At 42.6% G+C, this 24945-nt stretch overlaps 1 protein-coding gene across 4 annotated transcripts in view; it reads right to left on the bottom strand.

Moving 5' to 3' along the window:
- Nucleotides 1–24945, bottom strand: part of ip6k1 (inositol hexakisphosphate kinase 1) — a 67892-nt gene that overhangs the window by 21366 nt on the left and 21581 nt on the right. For 3 of the 4 annotated variants that reach the window (XM_068314956.1, XM_068314952.1, XM_068314953.1), the window contains 4 exons: nucleotides 15307–15540; nucleotides 14697–14950; nucleotides 14463–14589; nucleotides 1344–1581 (listed from right to left, as the gene is read on the bottom strand). In XM_068314956.1, coding sequence (XP_068171057.1) covers nucleotides 1344–1581; nucleotides 14463–14589; nucleotides 14697–14813 — 482 coding nt within the window. In that variant the 5' untranslated portion in view covers nucleotides 14814–14950; nucleotides 15307–15540. The remainder of the gene's footprint in view (nucleotides 1–1343; nucleotides 1582–14462; nucleotides 14590–14696; nucleotides 14951–15306; nucleotides 15541–24945) is intronic. The other variant, XM_068314954.1, reaches the window with a different exon arrangement.

Raw genomic sequence — 24945 nt, 5'->3', positions numbered from 1 at the left:
GGTCTACTAGTACAGTGATACCTCTACTTACGAATGTCTCTACTTACGAAATTTCTCACCAGGAAAATATTACCTCTACTTACGAAAGAAATTTCGACTTACGTAATGTAAAAACACAGTATCGGCTGATACTCTAATAAAAACACAGTATCGGCTGATACTCGAATCTCCCACAGGTTCCTGAACGTAACATTCTCATAGCTGCTCTGCCATTGGCTATTACGTATCTTCCTGGCATCCCATTGGCTAAGAGGGATACCACTCCACCTCTGTGTGGAGCTAGAATGGTGCTTATGGAGTGTCTTGGTATTCGGCACTCGACCCGTGAGGTAGTCTGATAGTTTTGCGCAAATATAATAACTTTTTGAGTACGTATTCGCTATGGACCCCAAGAAAGTGACAGAGAAAAGAGGAGAAAAAAGATGAAGAAAAGAGTTTTTTGTCCATACAAACAAAGCAAGAGATAATAGAAAAGCATGAGAAAGGGATGCGTTTGGTTGATCTCGCCAAAGGATATGGCCAAATATCTACAATCGACACGTTATTAAATCAAAAGAAAGTTTAAGGAGTTTAAGGCATGGCGTGGGTGGAATTGGAATTCACTCTGTTGTTCGGCATCATGAGATAAAAGCGAATGAACCAAAGAGGGCAAAAAACAATGGGGACAGCTAGTAAAAGGTAAATGACCGTCATTATTATTCTTTACTCTATTCTTTGTTTTTTACATTATGCACAACGCTCATTTGTTGTGTAATAATGTAATCGTAACATTTGTTACATGTTTTGATGCATTTTTATGCTTTAGAAAACATTTATGTCGGCATTTTTGTGGGCTTGGAACGGATTAGGGCATTTGCATGGAAAACGCGTCTCTACTTACATAATTTTCTACTTACGCAGGGCTCGAAATTGCGGCCATTTTGGTCGCATATGCGCCCAAATTTTTATCAGTGCGACTATTAAATATATTTGGGAGCACCGGTGCGACTAGGGAAAAAAATCTGGCGTGCCTTTTTTTGTGAGACCACGGTCCTGCCAGGAAACAATGAGAGCGCAGCTGCAGCTGCTCTCCTGGGCGAGGGAGAGAGGCGCGCGGAACGAAGATGGACGGAGCAGTCTCTATCGCTCCGTCACTGCCTTGCTTTTGGGTAGGTGCTCCTAAAGTCTGTGCTGGTGTGACTAACTTCTAAATTTGGGAGCACCAGTGCTATCAAGAAAAAAAGTAAATTTTGAGCCCTGTTACGTAATTTCTTCCAGAACCAATTAATTTTGTAAGTAGAGGTACCACTGTAATTTATTTTTAGTATGTATCTTTAATATAACAATTTCTAATATGATCATACTTATCAGATATTTCTGTGTCATGCGCATCCCTCTTGTCGGATCTTTCCTCCTTGTGTTCAGACGAAGCAGAGAGAAGAAGACTACGCCGGGAGTGTTTCCTTCTTGGCTGCTCCCTCTCTGGAGTGTCACGTTCATCATGCTCTACTGTCCCTCCCTCCATGTTGCTCTCCACATAGGGGTAGGCCACAAGGTTGATGTAGCCATCAGAGTCGCCCTCAAAACATACAAGCACCACACCTGTCAGGAATGAGCAGAGTAAAAGGCAGAGACCAGCTCAGGAATGTTTACCATACTGCAGCATCTATCTGAGTTAGTGCTTTGCTATAGTAATAATTAAATCGCTTCATTGAAAGAGGTATGGAATGCATTTTTTCAACACCCAAAACAAATTAAATACCAGATTAATAGTATGGATATATATACATATACATACCATATATATATATATATATATATATATATATATATATATACACACACACACACACACACACACACACATGTATAATATATATATACATATACACACACACACACGCACACACACACACACATATATATATATATATATATATGTATATATATATATGTTTTTAACCAGTTCATCCATTGAATTTGACAGACGTTCATACTCTTATCCACTTCCAGATATTAGCCTTTGTCCCAGATATAACCTAAAGCTTGACCATGTTTATATTCTTCCTAGGAACACAAGGTTTGTTAACATCATAGATAGTCAAAACAAGAATTTGATTTGACAAGTTGTCTTGTATTCTCTTGAATACAAGAGAACTGCTGAAACATGACTTTCTCTGAAGTCAAAATTTTTTTTGTGAACCCACATCTCCATCTGCTGGTCTTGAAATTTCATGACACTCTTGTGAAACGCTACAATAAAACAATAATTATTTAATTATTCATTTTATCATTCCAAGACTGATGCTGTGTTATTATTAGATAGATAGATAGATAGATAGATAGATAGATAGATAGATAGATAGATAGATAGATAGATAGATAGATAGATAGATAGATACTTTAATAATTAATAATAGCTAGACAGTTTAAGTTACTTGTGAGAATCTAGGTTAGGAATGTTTGTTTTTGACTTAAACAATAACAGCTTGTACAGTACTGCGATCTTTTGCTCTTAACAGTTATGTCATTATGACATCAATTGTACATCTGTCAGTCTCTGAAGATGGATCCATTCTGTGGAGCTCTTCCTGAAGTTTCTCCTCGGTTTTCTTTGGAGTCTTTACTCTCTCAAATTGATGGCTAAGGACAGAGGATATCCTATGTGCACAGATAGTAGTTTGTTAATATTTGCTATACAAATAAAATCTGACTTTTTTTTTCTTTTACTGTTTATTGTAATTGATAACTTAATTGAATGCAGTGGTATTGGTATTTTATATTTGTGTTTTAATTGATACAGTATTTCTGTTTTAATCCGGTGACCTAAATGTTCAAAACTGCGCATACTTTATTTAATCTATTAGATAATAGAGTGCGAAACTGAAACCACAACTGAGAATCCACACAGACAAGTGAAACCACACCCTTCCCCCATTATCCAGAACAGGGTTAATTAAAAAAAATCACATCTGTCTTTGTTTGGGGACTTTTCACAATTTTTGTGGTTTATGCAGCTTGATTCTTCACTGAAAAATATGCAAAGACTAAAGCAACATGTACCCAGATTAACATTAAAGTTGCAAAGTACTCAGCGTTAGAATGAAGCCGCAAGAGGACACAAGCCAATGTCTTATTGTGCCGGTCCCAAGCCCGGATAAATACAGATGGTTAAGTCAGGAAGGGCATCCGGCATAAAACTTTTGCCAAATCAAACATGCTAATCAAACCTATGACTTCCATACCGGATCGGTCGAGGCCCGGGTTAACAACGACCACCATCGGTGCGGCTGACCTACACGGTGCCGGTGGAAATCAGACTCCTGTTGGTCCAAGGAGAGGAGGAAAGTGTGTTCGTAGGAAGAAAGAGAAGAGGAACGCCAAAAGTATAGGACTCAGAATAGGGATGTTGAATGTTGGAAATATGACAGGAAAAGGTCGAGAGTTGATTGACATGATGCAGAGGAGGAAGGTAAACATACTGTGTGTGTAGGAGACCAGGTGGAAAGGTAGCAAAGCTAGAAGTTTAGGAGCAGGGTTGACGTTGTTTTATCATGGTGTAGATGGGAAGAGAAATGCGGTAGGAATTATCTTGAAGAAGGAATTTATTAGGAATGTCCTGGAGGTAAAAAGAGTGTCAGATAGAGTGATGAGTCTGAAGCTAGAAATTGAAGGCGTGATGTTCATTGTTGTTAGTGGGTATGCTCCACGGGTAGGATGTGAGCTGGAGGAGAAGGAGAAATTCTGGTTGGACTTTGATGAAGTGATGCAGAGCATACCTAGAAGTGAGAGAGTTGTCACTGGTGCAGACTTCAATGGACATGTTGGTGCAGGAAACATAGGTGACGAGGAGGTTTGGTATGCAGGAGAGGAATACAGAAGGACAGATGGTCGTTCACTTTAAAAAAAGGATTGAAATGGCTATAGTGAATACTTTCTTCCAGAAGATGCAGGAACATAAGAGTAGAGGTAGGAGCACGCAGGTAGACTACATCTTGTGTAGATAGTGTAATCTGGAGGAGATCAGTGACTGGTAGGCGAGAGTGTAGCCAAACAGCATAGGATGATGATGTGTAGGATGACTCTGGTGGTGAGGAAGGTGAAGGGGGGCAAAGGCAGAGCATAGGACAAAATGGTGGAAGCTGAAAAAAGAAGAGTGTTGCCTGACTTTCAGGAAGGAGTGAAGACAGGCTCTGGGTGGTCAGGAGGTGCTGCCAAATTACTGGACAACTACAGCTAATGTGATCATGGAGACAAGTAGGAGAGTACTTGGTGTGTCATCTGGAAGGAATGTATATAAGGAGACTTGGTGGTGGAACGAGGAGGTACAAGAGTGTATACAGAGAAAGAGGTTAGCTAAGAAGAAGTGGGACACTCAGAGGACTGAGGAGAGTAGACATGAGTACAGGGAAATGCAGTGTAAGGTGAAGGTAGAGGTAGCAAAGGCCAAAAAAGGGGGGTTTATGATGGCTTGTATGCTAGGTTGGACAGTAAGGAGGGAGAGACAGATCTATACAGGTTGGCAAGACAGAGAGACAGAGATGGGAAAGACGTGTAGCAGGTTAGGGTGATTAAGAATGGGATGGAAGTCTATTGACAGGTGCCAGGAGTGTGATGGGAAGATGGAAAGAGTACTTTGAAGAGTTGATGAACGTGGAAAATGAGAGAGAACAAAAACTGGAAGACTGGACCAGGACTATTTCCTGGTCCACTGTTGTGGACCAGGAAGTAGCAAAGATTAGTCAGGATGAAGTGAGGAAGGCATTGAAGAGGATGAGAAACAGAAAGGCAGTCGGTCCTGATCATATACCTGTAGAGGTTTAGAAGTGCCTAGAAGAGGTGGCAGTAGCTTTTCTGACTGGGTTGTTTAACAGGATCTTAGATAGTGAGAAAATGCGTGAGAAATGGAGGAGAAGTGTACTGGTGCAGAGTTTCGGCGACTACAGAGGAATAAAGCTGATGATCCATACAATGAAGTTATGGGAAAGAGTAGTTAAAGCTTGACTAAGGGCAGAAGTGAGCATTTGTGAGCAGCAGTATGGTTTCATGCCAAAAAAAGAGTACTACAGATGCAATATTTGCTTTGAGGATGTTGATAGAGAACTACAGAGGAAGCCAGGCAGAGTTGCATTGTGTTTTTGTAGATCTGGAGAAAGCTTATGACAGGGTGCCCAGAGAGGAACTGTGGTAACGTATCAGGAAGTCTGGAGTGGCAGAGAAGTATGTAAGGGCGGTGCAGGACTTGTATGAGGACTGTAACACAGTGATGAGGTGTGCTATAGGTGTGACACAGGAGTTCAAGGTGAAGGTGGGACTGCATCAGGGATCAGCTCTGAGCCCCTTCTTGTTTGCAATAGTGATGGACAGGCTGACAGACATGTTAGACAGGAATCTCCATGGACTATGATGTTTGCAGATGACATTGTGATCTGCAGTGAAAGCAGGGAACACGTGGAGGAGAAGCTAGAGAGGTGGAGGTTTATCCTGGAAAGGAAAGGAATGAAGGTTAGTCACAGTGAGACAGAGTACATGTGTGTGAATGAGAGGGACCCAAGTGGAAGAGTGAGGCTACAGGGAGAAGAGATCAAGAAGGTGGAAGCTGTTTAGTACTTAGGGTCAACAGTCCAGAGCAATGGAGAGTGTGGAAAAGAGGCAAAGAAGAGTGTACAGGCAGGATGATACGGGGGGAGGAAAGTGTCAGGTGTGATGTGTAATAGAAGAGTTTCAGCTAAAATGAAAGGAAAGGTGTACAAAACTGTGGTGAGACCAGCAATGTTGTTTGGTCTAGAGACAGTGTCACTGAGGAAAAGACAGGAGACATAGCTGGAGGTAGCAGAGATGAAGATGCTGAGGTTCTCTTTGGGAGTGACCAGGATGGATAGGATCAGGAATGAGTACATAAGAGGGACAGCACATGTTAGAGGTTTTGGAGAAAAAGTCAGAGAGGCCAGACTGAGATGGTTTGGACATGTCCAGAGGAGAGATAGTGAATATATTGGTAGAAGGATCATGAGTTTTGAACTGCCAGGCAGGAGACCTAGAGGAAGACCAAAGAGGAGGTTTATGGATGGAATGAAAGATGACATGAAGGTAGTTGGTGTGAGAGAAGAGGATACAGAAGACAGGGTTAAAAGGAGGAAACTGATTTGCTGTGGCGACCCATGAAGGGAAAAGCCGAAAGGAAAAATAGAAGATTTACAAGTATCTGTGCTTTTTCTAATGATCAATTTAACCACAAAACCTTCACATCTTCCACAGTCCTTCATCCAGTGCTTTCAGAAGCACCAGAGCTGAAGCTCCCTTTTTTGTCAGAGTCAGCAAGCTGAGTTTTTGTATCTGACCAAAGAACCTCTTTAATTTGCTCTGTTTGTGTGATTTCCTTAATTACACTTATCTCCAAAAGGAGTCTCTTCTCTGTGACATTTTTGTGGACTTAAGATCATCAAACAGAGAGTGATTATCAGTCACACATATCAATGGAACGGCATCTTAGTGTTTCCAGTGGTAAGGTCTGCAAACAGGGTTGCCAGAAAAATAGCATTATCTATTCCATCTGACATAGCAAGTGCGTCTCCAGCAAGAGTGCTCCTCACCACATGTCAAATTTTTTTGATTGCTAACATAGAGGAGAAAACTTTCCCCCTTCTCCCACGAGAGTAATTAAATTTCCTCCCCGTGTTCCTCCATCCGGAAGATTACCAAGTAAAGCATCCCTGAAAACAACCAGGTTCAGAGCATCATTGTTTCCCAAATGCTGAAACTTGAGGGTCACTCTCTCTGACTATGGAAAACTTTATTCACTTCATGAATGGACTGTACTGTAGCATTTTTAAAGCTTGATGCCTAACTACAGGTATCAAACATGACATCTGGTCTGGTCTGCTTAGCAACCCATACTATCTGACCTATTTTTGACCTCAGCTGTTCTTTTTCAGTTTCACTAAGAGGTGCATCCCTCTGCATGGGATGGTTGCAGGTTTTCAATGCCACTGTTCTGACGTACCTGAACCACACCCTCAACAGTAGCAAAATCTATCCCCACACAGGAGAATGTCCCATGCCCCTCCCATCCAATATGGAACGCAGACTTCAATAAAGGGATCACATTTGCTGAGAAGTCTTGTGAGCCTGCCCAAAGAAAATCATCAACATGACAAGCAAGTAGTCCAGTAACCGTAAACTGCTCATCTAGCCAATAAAAGACTGCTGGATCAACCTGTGACATTTTACCACCTGAGTTCATCATAATTTCTTTCACCTTGTTGTATCAATAAAGTGATGCATCTGCCAGACCGCATGCACATTTCTTAAATTTCCATAGTACACTATCACTGCCTGCTTCAGGTGGTGTGGCACAAAAATGTTTCTTGACAGCTCCATACCCTGTAAGGATGTGGATTTGATGTCCATAGAATGGACTTACCATTGATTTTGGCAAATGACTGCTAACGTTAGTCCAAGAGATTCTGAGGCACAGGTTGGAGAATCTTTCTGTAATTCTTCAATGTTAACTTCTTCAAAACCTCTGGCTGCAAGTCATGCTTTGGGCACAATAACCTTGGAAGTTTCTTTGAGACAACAGAGCCATCTGGTAAAAACACACTTCCGACCAGCGTCTTCAACCTCCTGAAAAACATCATTATTGCGCCAGTTCTTTATTTCATCCTATTTATCTGAATCAAATCAGATGTCTTTTGTTATGAGTACGTTTTCTGGTTCAGTGTTGAGACTATAAACACATGACATGTCAACTGACTACTTTTGCCCATAACTGCCATCAGGTTCAATATATTGCAGGTTATACCAGTTTTTGTGTTTCTCTGCAGCTTGCCTGCTCTGCCTAAAACTCTTGCTTTGTGATGAACATCAACATTTTTGTTCTTAAATGTTACAACCTGTCCTGTCTGTAGCTTAACAGCAGCAGAAAACACTGTGTCAGTACATACACAGCGCTCCGTTTCCGTTTGTGTGACATTGCCTTCCTTTGTGGGAGAATGCATCGATTTTCCTGTATTCACCTCCTTGTCATTGTTATTGTCCTGTTCATAATCTGTATTTTGTTCACTATCAGTATCTAAATTTCCCAGTTTGGGATAAATAAAGTATATCTATCTGCTGCATTGCTTGTAACACCTTTCTCACTTTCTATCTTTCTGTCAGGAACATCTGGCATGGTTTGCTTTACATCATCCTGTGTATTTATTTTGCAAAGCCTAGATTGATGGACTCTAACAAGAAGTCCACTATGCCTTACAAATACAACAGCTCCATCCTGACCAATAACCACTCCTGGACCCTTCTACTCTGTGCAGTCTGCACGTTTGTAATATATTTTGTCTCCTGTTTCAAACTTGTCATCTGTGGATCTGTTGTTTGCGCAGTGCCCTCCTTATCCTCTCTGAATGCTTTCCTGGAAGCATATAGAGCTGATATGTGTTCTCCTATTCTAGAACTTCTAGTGGTACCCTCTAGAGCAGGTAGCTTATCCACTAATACAGAAGGAAGATTAGGATTCTATCCGAATACCAGCTGATATGGACTGTAGCCATGAACACTGTGCCATAAGGGCCCAGTCTAAGGCAAGTGTGCCAGTTGTGTGTCAGTGTTGGTCTGATTATGTCTCTCCAACAGCCCATTGCTCCAAGGGGTGCATCCTGCTGTCGTTTGTGTCTCAATGTTGAAGTTTTCTGCCATGTCTCTGAACAGTGACATCGATTGAATTCTCCACCTTTGTCACTGTACAGTTGCTGTGGAGGACAATGAACACTTATCCATGAGTGACTGAAGGAGTTCACAATCTCAGAGGACTTTTTTGCTTTCACAATGTTTCCGACGCTGAAACATGTGAAGAGATCAATGATCTGATTATACCATATCCCTGGTTCCAACTCATGTAGGTCTACTCCTACTGTCTCATTATACTGCAAAGCTAGAGGTAAGCCTACAGCGGGCCTAGGCTTGGTCTTGCTGTACCTCTGGCACATGTCACAGTTATGTAATATTTTTTTCAGCATAGTGGCACATTCTTTATCGTTATTTCCAGAAGTTTGAATGAGTCTCAATAGTCCATCTGCTGATGCGTGGCCAAATTGCTTATGAAGTTTCAAGAGAATGTTATGTTTCTCATTTTTAGACATATTTTCAGTGACCGCAAGGACTTCATCTTCAGCCTCTTCTCAGTATCTGTCTCTAATGTCCACGCAGTAGTGTCCAGAACTAGTGAACTCAAGATGTACTGGCTGCTTGAACATCTCCGCCCTATCATTTTTCATGTCCAAAACAGTTCCTGCCCTTTTCAGGAATGTTTTACCCATCAGCAATGTAAAATTAACTGGAATGACTTCAGCTTCAACATTGCACTTTCTCTGTGCTATTTTAGCAGGTAGTTTCACTTAAAAGCTGAAACTGCATCAGGCAACATTATATTATACTTTCTCATCTGATTGAATCTCTGTTCAAAATCAATTATGTAGTCCGTCATGGACACAGCACTGTCTTTAGAAACATCATGTCTCGTATGCTCGGTCTTTCTCCTCCTTTAGGAACACAGTGTCCAGTTTCGTTAACAATGTGGTTATACCGTCATCACTGTCCAGTTCGTCAGCAGGTATTTCCATGGCTGTCTCCCGGGTTCATCCTTCAAGCGCCAAAGCCACAGCGAGCACCTGTTTCTTTTTATTCAGCTCTGTGACCCAGCTCCAGACGCTGACTTCATTCTTCCAACTCGTTCGGCCTAGCTTCGTCAAACTTCAGTGGAACTCTATAATTAGCAGCCATCCTCTGTTACCAATGTTAGACGATGTTAAACAATGTTAAACACGATGTTTATATTCCTTCAGAACTTTATTCGCTCTTGACGTGAGCAACATAGGTCCGCCATGACAAATCCACGTAACAGGTGCAACTCCCCTGTTCCCATGTGTAAAGCCCCCCACCACCACTTCATTTACCATAAAGCACTGAGTAGAGGAGCAACATGTCAACACTCCTCTATATTTGATTAATAAGGCTGTATGGTGGAAAGTTTTTAATACAATAACATATTAGAGAATTAAATTCTCTAATAGTGGGTAAAGCTTAGATGTTTGGGGTTGGAGGCTATCCAGCTTAAGAATACCGTTTTGGGTTCATGTTGGAGGTTATCCAGTTTACAAACACCATCTTGTGAAAAACATTAATTTGGAGTTAAAAGTCATTTTTGTCAGAAAATTGGGTTAATTGATGAGTGTGTCACTTCACAGATGCTCACTGAAACAATTCTGACTGAGATTGACACAAATTAGCATAAACTAGCATATATTAGTATAGACTAGCATACATTGGCGTGTTCGCATATTAGCTTAGCATGTTAGCATATCATCTTATCATATTAGCTTAGAATGTTAGCATGTTAGCTTAGCATGTTAGCTTAGCATAAAATAGCACATTTAAATGAATATACTTTAACCTAGTAGCTTTGGATAGCATAATAAGCTTAGCATTACTTAGCTTATCATTGCTAATTATGAGCGGTTGGTTGTTTCAGTGTCTGGAGGAGCTGTGCTGGCAGCGTGTGTGCAAAGCTAACACAGAAACATCCTAGATACGTGTAAATTGACAATTTGCTCTTTGTCTGTGGTTGGCTTGAGATATCTCAATACACATTTTTAAAATTTTTGTTATTATGGTGTGGCTTACATAGAGATTTGATACTATAGTGATCCTGGCAGTTTAATAGTGTCTGGTTGATTGTGACTAATACGGTTACCCTCATAAAAAATAAAAATAAAAAAGGGGGGATGTGGTAGATACAGAGTCACACAACACAGAAATATACACCAAAATACACTATAATGCTTATACATAAACATCATATAGACACATACATACATTATTCTACACATTGCTTTTGAAACTATTAAAACTTTGCTACAGTCGGCTTTGACTCTTCCAGACTATGAGAAACCGTTCCAGTTGTTTGTGTCGTGTCGTCAGGGACATGCAGTAGGGATGTTAGGCCAGAAAACAGGTACATGCTCAACCAATTGCCTATTATTCTGTTCCACTAACGCCGGTAGAACTAGGTTTGCCAGAATGCTATCAGCACCTGGCTGCCGCTCATTTGTTGTATGAAAAAGCATCAGCTCTTACTACGGGCTATTCGATATAGATTTTATCACATCATAAGTTGATAAACTTAATTGAAAGAGGAAAATTTGTGTTAACCGCACAACGGTTGACTATTGCCGACTTCCTGAATACCCGGATGTGATATTGCATGTCTGCAGGGTGAAGAACCCAGCAGACTCCATTCCACTCCCGTTTGAGGGAGAATCACATGACTGTGTGGCTGAGGCAGAGAGAGATGCTAAACTAAGGTCTGACCTGAGTGCTATCCCTTTGGAGTCAGTCGACATGACTCTGTTCGTGGACGGCTCCTGCTACAGTGATGGGGAAGCACTCAGAGCAGGTTGTGCAGTTATTGAGTTAAAACATGGCAAAACTGAGATTGTTTGAATGGAAGAGTGTATGCAGCCGTGTTCCAGCCAGTTGGCAGAACTAAAGGCTTTGACGTATGCATGTGAGTATGCAGAGGGTAAAAACGCTAACATCTATACTGAGTCTGCCTATGCACATGGGGTGTGTCATTTGTTTGGTGCAGCGTGGAAGGGAAGAGGTTTCAGAAAAACTGACGGCTCTCCCATTCAGCACCGTGATCAGATCATGAAATTATTCATGGCAATGATGAAACCAAGATCCTTAGCCATAATAAAGTGTGCTGCACATCAGAAAAATGATTCATGGGTTGCCAAAGGAAATGCAGAAACTGATGGAGCAGCTTCAGTGAAATAACACCACATGAAGCGTTAACCGGCAGGTCAATGCCTTCTCCAATTTACAAAACAGCTAAGGGACCTTCTCTTGATATTTTGACAAATGACATGAAATTGTATGTCAGACAAATGACTAATATCCACAGCAGGATCTCTGCTCGTGTTATCTCATTACAGGCAAAAGCTGACCGTGAGGAGTCTCCACCTTCAGTGACACCAGGAGACTTGGTGTACATAAAGGTGTTCAGACGGTAGTGGAACATCCCCCGACGGGAGGGTCCGTACGAGGTGGTAAGAGCCACTTCCACTGCAGTGCAGGTCAAAGGATCCCCTACCTGGTATCATTTAAAGCTTTGCTTAAAAGCACCCATTGACATTCTCAGTGACAAAGATGGAGGCCAAGGGAAGGATTCCCTGGAATGGGGGAATGCTCCTTCTCCTCCTGTTTATGATGGGGGTGATGATACAGCACAGTTTCCAGTTATTCAATTCCCCAAAGAGAAGTGATACCAATAATGATGTACAGAGCAGAATTAGAAGGGAGATAAGGAGTGGTCCTGGACGTCACTGAACTCCTCCACAGGCTGGATTCACACTAACAAACCTTTTCCAGCTCCTACAGCTCCATTGACAGCCAAAGGTGCTGAAGGCCCACAAGGCCTGAGACGACTAACTATCACTTTCTCCCATCTCAAAGAAAAACAGACGGATGTCTCCAGAGAAATGGATGTGTGTGAAAGTGTGTGTGGCTGAAAGTAACAAAACAAAAATGCTCTGAACCTAGGTGGACAGGTCCCTTCCAAGTGACTGAGTGAACGGGAACTGCAGTCCGTTTGCTGGGAAAGGGGGACACGTGTTGCCAAACTTCATCTACCAGACCAGCCAGAGCTGACCAAGGATTTGCTCTCCCTCCACCGGCTGGTGAAGGTGCCACTCCAGACCCTGATCTGGAAACAAAGGTTGCAGCTTTTGCAACCCCAGAGAGTTCCTCGGCTGAGGAACCAACAAGGGCAACGGCCTCAACTGAGGACATCGTATGTTGAGTCATTGAGGACGTAGGTTGTTTTGGTGTGAGAGGAAAAGATCCAGACAACTCATCCCAGAGGAAAAGATGAGTGAGGTGTCCCTCTACAACACGCACAGCGGCGGTGGGGACTCCTGCCAGAACTCACCCACCGGTGTGAGGGGAAGTCTGACTACAAAGGGGGGTGGATGTATAGATTCCACTCGTCTCGATGTCAGTGAAGCAGGGAGATCCTTACACCATTAGGGGTTGAGCTCTGGGGGAATGTCCTTATTGCCATGCAGCCAAGTATGGGACGAGAACACTGTGAAGGACTGATAACTTTGTGTCACCAAGAAGTTTTCAGTGATAATTCATAAACTCACTACTACATATTGTTCAGTTTTTCAGTAATCTTTGTTTTTTAGTAATCAGAATGTCATAATTCATATTAGAAGTGTGTTTACTTGATTGATCAGTAGTATAAAAACCTTTTAAAAATCTTTTTTTAATAATGAAATAAAATGAATCATGATTTTAAAATTTAGCAACGATACATCTATAGATGAAAGGGTCATGTTCAAATGTTTTGGAGGCTACTAAGTTTGGATTGTCTTCTCTGCAGGCTACGAAAGCGATCGCTCAGTGAGGGTCACGGAGGAATTTTTCCCCAAGAATGTAATCATCGGGGTTTTCGCCTCCGTCTGTAGTGAAGAATAGTGAGACAGTAGCCTTGGATCTGAGCCATCATTGTTAAAAATTGGATTGTTGCATTTTATTAAATTTCTAAGTTTTGGTCCATGGCTTAAAAGCCATGGAAGGGGGTATGTGGTTGAAAGTTTTTAATACAATAAATTATACAATAAAATAATATAATAAAATAATATAATAAAATAATAAAATAATATTTCTTGACCCAAAAATCTAGAGTGTGTGTGTGTGTGTCAAATCTTTCAGCACTTGGGAGGAACGGCCCCAGGAAGTCTCGAGGTCATGAAAGATTCTGCAAGAATCTAATCTGTTTTTAGAAGTGTTTGCGTAAATGTCAATATCTTTTAATAATTTTGTCTGCACTAAATGTCCGTGTGACTGATTAGGTTGTGTCATCAGCCATGTGAAAGTGTCGACTAGATGTCTCTGCTAACTTGTTGAGGTCATGATGTACCTACTGAAACTGGGGGAAAGATTAGTAAAAAGCAGAGGGAATGAAGTTAAACAACTGATTCGCACCTCCCATAGTTACGCCTTTAGAGTATAAAAAGAGATGTGATCCATTTTTTAGTTTGTACTTGAAGTTTTTTCCTGTACCAAGAGTATTCTGCAACAACACACCGGAGGACTTTTTCATCGCCTCCAGAGCTCTCATCATGCTTAGATAAGTATTTGTTGAACCTGTCTGTCTGTCAATATCTTCGATGATGTTATTGGACTCATACTCAACCTATTGATGATATTATTGTACTGCTACTCAACCTATACATGACTTGAATGGACAAATAAATATCTTGTATTTTACACTGTCTCCTGTCCTTAAGAAAAAACAAAACCCCCACCACAGCTGTGAGAGTGCATTACACTGGAGCTTGTTAAAAATGGCATGAGAAATTGAAGAAGTCCAATTTGCATCCTTGGCTACCTTGCCACTGAACATCTGAGAGCAGACTGACCTTTATACTCTGGTGTGAACTCTTTCATTTCTGGAGGCAGAGACTCATAGAAGCGCTGCTCCCTGCTGATCAGAGGCTTACAAACGGTGTGGTCATCGTAGCGCATCATACTGGTGTGACCTCCCACCTGCAAAAACACATTTGCATGAAAACAAGTAAAGCAACAGAAAAAGGTAAAAACATAGAGCTCTACATTCACTTTAACTTTTCTTACACACAGCCACTCCTACCAACCTGGTGTATAAACGGCTCCAGAGGAACTCCTCCAGCCTGTTGTCGAAGTGAAGCCACTCCCCCTAGCCCCACCCCCTGTAACTTGCTGTCCATGTTGTTGGGGCGAGGGAGGCACATGGCTCCTGATAGCCGCACTGTACCTCCTCCTGTATAACGTAAACTCCTTTAAAACAACAACATTTCAACGACTGGTGTGTAGGTCTTCTCCAATTCTTGAATGTTCTGATGCTTGTGCTAATATAATACACAAGACCCTGCAATGACACCAAAATTTAATTTCCTTTGGGTAAATAAAGTTAATCAATCAATACCAACAGTATACGTGTACAGAAAACCTTATCTATACTCCCTCTATGTGGGGGGGGGGGTGTATTGTTATCATTTAATAAGATATAAGATGACTTGGCTGACTTTTGCAAGTACTCTTCAGTCTGAAAACACAACCTTTAAAGAAACAATCAGGATACCTTTAGTTAATCTTTCATAAGAAATAATGAACCCAAATGACCACTGCTTCACCTCTTTATTACTTTGGTCTGGATTTAAAAAGTACTTCTCAGACTCTAACATTAACTGATCTACATCAGCATAATCCTTTTCCTTCTCTTACCCTGAGCATGGGGTCTAGCATGCAGTGATGGAGAGGGCGAGGGGCATGGCACCACGGGCTGCTGGGAGCGCGCGCCGGCCCCGTGGGGAGGAGGCGCCAGACCGAACAGCCACAAAAACCTCTAGTCAAAGTGCTCTGATCCACCACCAGGTGCACAAAGGCCCAATATGAACAAGGGGTCGACAGAGTTGGGTGAAAAGTAGAAGCAGGGTGCCAGTTAGACAGGGTCCTCTCCTGAAAAGAGAGGATTACACAGTAAGACAAACTCCTTGATGTGTTACAGCTACTAACAGTGAAGACAGTGACAAGTAAAAATAACTCAATCTCTTAAAAGGCTGCAATAACCAAAAATAGTGATAGTGTCCTGCTGCCATTTGGAACGCAGACAATAGATGGTTTTGAAACAGAGGGACTTTTCATACTTCTAAGCACATGCCATTTAATTGCATGCATAGTTCAAAAATTAAGAACAATCCTTGTTTCCAGAAGTCTGTTACGAGGTACATTTATAGATCCTTCTTATACCAGGTGTTCTCCATATGAATATGAGCCAATGCTGTACCATCAACTTCCATATATTGCTTGTGACTGCAACATGACCCTGCATCCATGACACTAACTCGATTTTCTATAGCATTCAACAAGGGGTAAAAACAAACGAAAAGAGACATAAGCACCACATTAGTCTGCACAGCGCACAGTAGTACAGTGTTCCCTCGTTACTCGCGGTTAATGTGTTCCAGGACCACCTGTGAAAAATGAAATTCAGCGATATAGCGACAAAACTATTTATTTTATTATTTACGGTAATTTATACATTTATTAACCCTCCCCATACTGATATTTAACCACCTTATCTCACCTTTTCTCACACTCTTATTAACTGTTTAAAACAGTTTTGTATTAAAGAAAAGTGTTTTTTTAATATAAGGAAGTGCGCTGTGTTCTGTGAGTCTCCTTCAGCAGACACACGAATGCTGTCAGTCAATAGCACGTGAGTACGGTATCACGTGACTACCTACTAAAAATCTGCAGTGTAGTGAAGTCGTGCATCTTGAAGCGTGAATAAACGAGGGATTACTCAATCATATAATCAGTCAAAAGGACATACAAAAGCAAATGTTAGGGAAGCACAAATTGAACAAAAGAGGAGGACTGTGAGACATTTCTTCAGTGACAGAAGCCTGTTACTGAAAACTCCATGATACATAAAAGCTAGCTCAAAGAACACTGTTCAGTCATGGATGGATGGATGGATGGTTGGATGGATGGATGGATGGATGGATGGAAAGACAGACGGACACATTACTAATACCAAAGGAATTACGTAGCATCTGCTCTCATAACTCACACATTCCAAAGGACACCGCAGCAGTCATAATAAATACAGGTAACCATAGATACACAAGGAGAAAATAACTACACTTCGGAGACAGTACAGAGAAAGATAGCATATAAATTCACAAATAAAGATACAGATGCCCACTAACATGGAAAAGCACACCAAGGACACATGTAACAAACAACTAAAACAGACATACACATACGACCCCTAAATGAAAAAAAAATCTAAAAAGCAGAACTGTACGGCAAACTACTGTAGATGCCCACATGGTGAGCAGGAGCATCCATCACTACATACAATAACTCATCATCCCCCTGACACCCTGGTTCCACCACAGTCAATTTCAAGTCCATCTCCTCCTCCCATTCATCCGCTTGTCGATGACCTTGCTGACCTTGATGCCCCCCCAACTCCTGAGAGTCTCATTGTACCCCCTGATGGCATGGGGCACAAAGGCAGTCCTCAGTCTCTCCATGGAGGAGCTCAGTGACAGCAGCCTTCCACTGAAGGTGCTCCTCCGTGGGGAGAAGGTGCTGTGCAGGGGGTGGTTGGTGTTTCCTAGGTTTGATCTCAGTTTGGACATGGTCTTTCTCTCCAGAACTCTCTATATGGAGTCCAGACTCTGTCCGATCACAGAACAAGCCCTGTGGATCAGTCTGTTTGGGAGTTCTATGTCCCTTTGCCTGTTGCCACCACCCCAACACACAATGGTGTAGGACAGAACACTAGACACGACGAATTGGTAGAACCGTCGGCGGAGTTCAGAGCAGATGCTGAAAAAAGCCAGCATCCATAGAAAACACATCCTACTCTGCCACTTCATGTACACATAGTCCATGATGATTGACCAGTCCATTCCGTTATCCAGCTGCAGCCACAGACACAGTTACCATCTCCACCTCCCTGCCCTTAATGACCCCTGGCTATGAAGAGGGGCGTGCCTGCCAGAAATTCAATTCCATTGATACCACTCTACAAAGTCTATTACCACTCTCCTGTACTCTCCCTCACCCTCATCTTCCCTGATACATGCCAAAATAACGTTGTGTCTCAGAACTTCTGCATTCTGGTGTAGAGGTTGAATAGAAGGAAAGAAAGCACAATCTCCTGTGGAACCCCCATGCTACTGGTCACCACTGATGACAAGCAGTCCCCCATACAAGCTCCTGGGGTTTGTATGGGGTTTGTATCTCCGTCAAGTAGCTGGTGATCCAGCTTATGAGGTGAGGGTCCACAACTGTGCTGGCCAGTTACTCCCCCAGTAGACAAGGCTAGGTGGTGTTAAAGGCACTCGAGAAGTCAAAAAACAAGTATTGTAAAAGCACATCCCCAAACGTCCAGGTAGGATAGCGCATGGTACGGGATGGCATCATCAACCCCAACCTGAGGCTGATAGGCAAACTGGAGAGGGTCCATCACACCCCGCACCTGGGGACAAGACTGTCCCTAGCCACAGACTAAGGTTAAATGCATGTTGAGGAGGCTCTCCCAGCTCAGCAACACAGGTCCGAAGGAGTCTTGGGGAGACCTGGTCAGGTCCAGCAGACTTTCTAAGCTGAAGCCTCCTCAGTGTTTACATCATCTGGTTAGCAGTAATAACTGTGGGTGAGGGTAGTAGAAGAGAAGGTTCTAAAGGATCCAATGAAGTTGGGGGTCTAATCAGTGAAATTGAGGAAATGGGTAGAGTATGTGCAGGGCGTTCTGTAGTGGGCTCTGGAGAGGTAGAAAAGGGAAAGGAAGAGATGGACAGAAGGTGGTCCATGGGGCCAGAGGAGGTCTGAGATGAGAAGAATGGAGTGGAGGGGGGGCTGAACCAATTGAAAAAGCTGTACAGTTCATCTGCTCGCTTGATGTTCCCCTCCACTGTATCCCTCCCTTTGCTGTACTGAGTTATAGTCATCATGCCGCGCCAGACCTTCCGCACACAGTTGTGCCACAGGCTTACTAGTTTCTTCCTATAATTCTCCTTGGCCTCCCTCAGAGTCTTACTTCTTGCTGAGCCTTCCTCATCACCTCCTCATTCTTGTTCTTTAAATCCTTCTTCCTGTTCAGAGCAGCATTGACCTCTTTAGTTACCCTGGGTTTACTGTTGGGGTAACACTTGACCTTCCTGACAGGTGGTCCGACCTGTCAGGACATATAATCCGTGAAGCACTGAGCAGCTCCCTCTTCATCCTCCCCAATGTGAGCCCACAATTACATCCCAGTTTGTGGTCTGGAAGGAATTTCCGAGCATCTCCTTAGCTTCCAGGTACCATCTCCTGACTTGAGATGATGAACAGCGCTTCATCATCTGGGCGCTGGGTCCGAAGAGCAGAAGTGGTGGTGGTACAGATGGTTTCACATGCTGTCTTGGGGACTTCCTTCTATGAAATGTAGACAACCAGTAAAATGATGTGTGAAAGCTCATGCGCCTTGGCCCAATGCTAAAAGCTGTTAGCTCCAAATTCCAATTGCTTTCACAGTCACTTGATGGCACCATCTGTTGTTGGTATAACTAATTAGTCCACTTTTTTTCTTCCTAGTGCTGTGTCCTGGTCCACTTGTGTGGAGAAGCCGGTCAGTTGAAAGTTAGCGTTGGACACATCTTGGAAAAGATGAACAAGCTGGTCTCCCTTTAGAACTTCTCAGTCCTGCATGTCTTTGCCTGTGCTTATGAGAAGTTTGATGGTGCCTTCTTGATTATATGCCTTCATTACAGTCAAACTTTATCCACACAGATGAGACACAGGTTTGCCTTTTACCTCTGTGAACATTAATTCTGCCTCCCAACTGGTTTGAAACCCCCTGTGCTAAGCGTCCACCATAGGACTAATCATTTTTAAGAAGGGGGGTAGCTAAAACTTAACCTGTGTTCTAAATGCTGATGATTACTGAAGTCGAGGCCTGCCTGCTGCAGTGAATTTGCGGGCTACCATTGCATTGTGGGGATGTAGTGTTGGTGTATGCAAAGCACCATCAGATGGCTGTGGCCTGTGGGCCAGTTCTAATAGAAATTAAATATCATCCAGGGGGCATAGATGACTAACTTGTGGCCTGGATCCAGGATGTGTTACCATGGTATCCTACAGAATAATGGAAACCTCTAGGAGGCCGCAAGGAACTGAATCACAGCCAGCTATCTCAAGAAGGTCAAGTGAGTCTTGAACAGTCAGCTAATTTGTAAGAACAAAGTCTAAGTCATTAACATGTATACACTACCATTCATCAGACTGGGATCGTAAGCTGACCAAAGGAAGGGTTAGAAGCAACAGATACCAAGTTATCAGATATCAAGGTCCTCACCATTCAACCATTCATAGTGGGCTTCACCCCAAGTCCAGCACCCTGAGAATATCCACTAAGTGGATGGACGTAGGCTGACCGCTAATCAGCATCAAGGTCACGATGCAGGATGAAACATTGAATATTCAAGAACACATCAAGGAAATGGCCACCAATGATGAGTTGCTAAGGGAGGAGCACAAAATCTGGAGAAACAAGCCTCTACATGGCATGCACCACCGTCAAGTAGAAGAAGCTGCAGTTATCAAGAAATCTTAACAATAGCTAGACAAAGGTAGACTGACAGACAGCACAGACACACAAATCATGGCAGCTCAAGAACAGACTCTAAGGACAAGATCCACAGAGGCTAGGATCTCTGTAGCTAGGACCCAAGGTGCAGACTGTACAAAGATGCCCCTGAGACAGTTCAGCACTTAGTGGCTGGGCATAACATGCTAGCTGGACCAGCATACGTGCAGAGGCACAACCAAGTGGCTGGGATATTGTACAGGAATGTCGGCACTCAATACGGAATAGAAGTACCCAAATCCCAATGGGCCATACCACAGAAAGTAGACGAGAATAACGGCCAAGGTTCTATGGGACTTCAGCTTCCAGACGGACAAACAGAGCTGCTGGATAACCTACCAGACATATCGTAGTTGTGGTGGACAAAGAGCAGAAGAGGGCAATGGTGATAAATTCCAGCAGATGCCAAAATCAGACAAAAGGAACACAAAAAGTTAAGTACCAAAGGTTAAAAGATCAGGTAGAATGGATATGGAAGGTTAAGGCCAGCGTTGTCCTGTGGTAGTGGGAGCACTCTGGGCTAGTTACCCCCCAAACCAAGAGTATGCCTCCGACAGATCCCAGAAACAACATCTGAGGCCTCGGTCCAGAAGAGCGCAGTCCATGGACGAGGTAGTTTGAGGATGACACAGATATCAACCCTCAAGGGATCTGGCAACACAACGGGAAAACATGTACGTGGGCTCCATATTTGAGCAGTTGACACCCTGGCATATCATCAAACTGTCACTAAATACAATGATAAATGTGAATCCATCCATGTATTAGCAGCATCTTTGTGACAACACGCCAATTTTGTTTTTTTGGTTCTAATTCCTCCCTCGAGATCTTACACCAGTGTTCCTAAAACTAAGGCCCACGGGCCTGTTACGGCCTGCCTCCGATTTTGCACGGCCAACTGAGCAATACCAGACCCCCCCCCACACACACACACACACACACCCCGGCCAGAGTAACGGCAAAATGGTTAGGTAAGAGAAAGATTGATTCAGAATGAAGGGTATTTCTCCTGCAGTGGACAAACGATTATTTCTTTGTTCAATTCAAAGAAAAGGCTGTTTGTCTCATCTGTCAAGAGATGCTGGCAGTATTCAAAGAATACAATGCGATGACACTACAAATCCCGTAAATGCAAGCATACAAAATCTCAAAGCTAAAAAGTGGACTGTTAGCTCAGCAGAATACATTTGTAAGCCAAGCCCCACTGAACCTCTCATTCTTGCGAGCAAACTATTGGGTTGCTCAATTAACAGCAAGCAGCGGTATACCTTTCACTGATGGAGATTTTATCAAGAAATGCTGTCATGGAGAAGGTGTGTCCCGATAAGAAAGATATTCTTAATGCCGTGAGTCTATTGGCAAGCACAATCCTCACATTGAAGAACTCAGTAGTAATGTATATGCCCAGCTGCAGCAGAAGACATAACGAATTTTACTTTTTTCATTAGCACTGAAAACAAAATGGTATTACAACAAAGAAACAGCTTAAAACTGTACTGGATATCACGCCAGTGAGCAAGGACGATGAGGAAGCGAACGCAATACTTCAGAAACTTCCCCAAGAGACCAGCCTTAACATGAAGATCAATCAACCAATCAACTTCTATTTATAAAGCGCTTAATCACAACAGATATTTCGAAGCACTTTCACAGACACAAAACCCCAACAGAACCCTCCAGAACAAGCATATAAGCGAGGGGAAACTCCCTCATTGAGGAAGAAACTCCAGGCAGGAGCCAGATGACTATTTCCAAACTTCATCGCGTAAAGCATCTACCTCAAAGGATTAGAGAAACAAGAAAACAGAAAGGGACGACAAGAAGAAGAGAAAATACAAAATAGATAGACAAACTCAAAATAGACTCAAAAGACCAGAGAGACAGGTAACCACCAATATGAGAGGCAGAGATGCTCAGAGGGAACCAAAAAAGTACCATCACCTACAAACATACAACACTGTTAGTGGCAGCAAGAGGAGACTTATGAGCACTCTTGTAAGCAGTTTCCTTCATTGAGATGATGTGCCCCTTGTTTAAACTGGAAATCAGAAAAAGGGACAGATATTCCGGAGGAAAATCCTGACAGACAAAAACCAATCTTCATAAAAGATTTTTGTCCGAAAATCCAAGGCACAGTTTCCAAGGCTCAGTTCCTCAAATTCAAGCCTTTTGGGATTGGTCAGACAAGAGTCTCAAACAGAGAAACTTGTGCTTGCAAAACACAAAAAAAACTTTGGCCTGAAAACAAAGACTTTGCATCAGCTTAGGGTTATTGAAACATCAACACCAAGGGCCATTGTCCTGACCAGTGTCTGTAGTGAAGATATCTTGTCTTGCATGTACAGGAGATGCAGCAAATGCAAAGATAAGTTATTTCTTACAACAATGGATTCTTTCAGAAAAGGAAACATCATTGCATGGGATGAGTGCGTAAACAAATATGTGCCATTGACCAAGACACACAAAGATGGATGTAAAGCAAAGGATGTAAGGAATGTTCTTTTTGTTAAGAGGCATACCACAACTGAAAAGCTGGTGGAAATCTCTCAGGACCACCTCCCAAAATTCTCCAGACATTTATAAAGTATTGGGCACCAGTTTCAAAGACTGGGGAACTTGAGAGAGACCCTGACCCAAAATGAGATAATTGTTCACATAGACTACAGCAAGAACTACGCTTGTAAACACATCAGGGAAATTTAAAAAAGCCCACTTTGGAGGTGGTAATCTACTGGTCACTTTCCATACTGGAGTTTTCTATCTTACATCACTCATCGTGTCTGCAGCATGATGCCACAGCCACATTGGTTCACCTTGTCCCAGTACTGAGTACAAGTACTGCCACATCATCAGCTCGGCTCTTCTGTGTGTTACCTGAGATCTGGACAAAGCACTCAGAGAACATGTGTAGAACCCTATACTGTATTGAAGTCAGTGGTGACTGAGTGGTGTTGGCAGCCCATACGACCTGTGTATTCTATGGACACCTGTATTTTGCCTGGCAGGAGGAGTAGAAGTGGGCAGAATTTTCAATTTTAAATAAACTTTGCAATGTTTTTCCCAAAGATATTTTTTTTAAATTGTAATGAAATGGATTAAATGACTGATTAAATTATTTTCTATATTAAAATGGTCTAATATTTCCATTCCATTCCATTCTTGAAATCTTTGAAACCAAGATTTTGTGCGAATGACCCAGTTAGGTCCTGGAGTGGCAAGCCAAGAAAAATGTCAGATAAGCTGAGGTGGTCAAGGGAAAAGTTATGTGGCCCTTACAGGAAAAAAAAGTTTGTAGACCCCTGGTTTACACACTGGAGCCACAAAGTCATGTTCCACTGACTGAAAAGGTAGCTACATGATTACCATTTATTATTACCATGAAATTAACAGTTATATAAAAAAACACGAGTCAAAACAAGAAAAACAAGAGGGAGGCAGACATTGACAGAGGGAGCTCATTAACATACAGGTATAGTGGCCAACCCAGACAAACAAAGCATTTCAACAGAAGGCTCATTTACAGTCAACGATATTGAGGACCGGATGGCACGGTGGCACACTGGGTAGCGCTGTCGTTGCACAGCAAGGCAGTTCCCAGTTAGAGTCCTGCCATGTGGGGAGTTTGCATGTTCTACCAGTGTGCATGGGTTCTCTCCAGGTTCTCTGGCTTCCTCCCACCTCCCAAAACATGCACTAAAGGTGGATTGAGCTGTCTAAATTGTCCGTAGGTGTGAGTGTAGTTGTCTGTGTCTGCATGTGGCTCAGTGGTGCACTGGCATCACGGCCAGAGTGTGCCCTGCCTCACGTAACCAGTTGGTTAAGACGTGTCGATGGAAGAAGCGAGTTTGAAGATGAATGAAAAAAGGATATTCAGGACCACGGATATGTTTGAGGCAAGACATTTCAAATACAGTATAGTTGGACTTCTGGCAGCTGTGTGACATTGATTAAAGAAGTATATTATGGGGTGTAAAGGGAGGTTATCACGGGCCTGCTGCCCTATCAGTGTAACTCTCACACACCCACGCCACCATAAAAATACTCACCCACACATGGACACACTCACACATACACATACGCCCATACTTTATATCATGTTGATATATTGTTGCATAATGGAGAATTTGTATAGTCGGTGCATTCTTTGTGTTATTTAGATTTATAAGTTGGGAAATTAGTTTGTGTATTTAAAGGACTACTGTAGCTTATTTTGATCTTCGATTGGCCAGTCAATTTATGCATAATGCTCACTCTTATTCTGTTGATAATGTTTCCCTATCATTACATCCATTGCAATAGAGTTTAAGCTATAGTTAAGTGGGAGCTGGTTTATTAGTTTTCTGTCTGTGAGTGTGGGGAGATAATTAGAGCACCTGTGGGGAAACGATAAGTAGGCAGGTATGGCGTGGGTGTGGGAGACCTCTCCAGAGCAGAGAGGTGAGTCAGGAAGATGTCTCTATGAGGAGCTCTTCAGGTAGAATGTTTTGTCACTGCAACTGTGAGAATATTGAATAAAATGCAGTATTTTGCTAAACCGTGGTCCAGAGTTTTGTCCTACTGAGCAAACTTTGACAAATGGTGGCAGCGGTTTTGGGAATGACAGTGCGCAACAGACAAACACAAACACAACGGAGACAAGGATGGGAACATGCTGTAAATGAGGGATCCAGGAGCAAAAGCGTGCAGTGCAGTGAGAGTGGCGGTGGAGCAAGGTGAAC

Source organism: Antennarius striatus, chromosome 5 (genome assembly GCF_040054535.1).
Source record: "Antennarius striatus isolate MH-2024 chromosome 5, ASM4005453v1, whole genome shotgun sequence".
In the NCBI taxonomy this organism is placed as follows: Eukaryota; Metazoa; Chordata; class Actinopteri; order Lophiiformes; family Antennariidae; genus Antennarius; species Antennarius striatus.
Note: the sequence above shows the minus strand (reverse complement) of the source record. Positions and strands in the feature narration are given on the sequence as shown.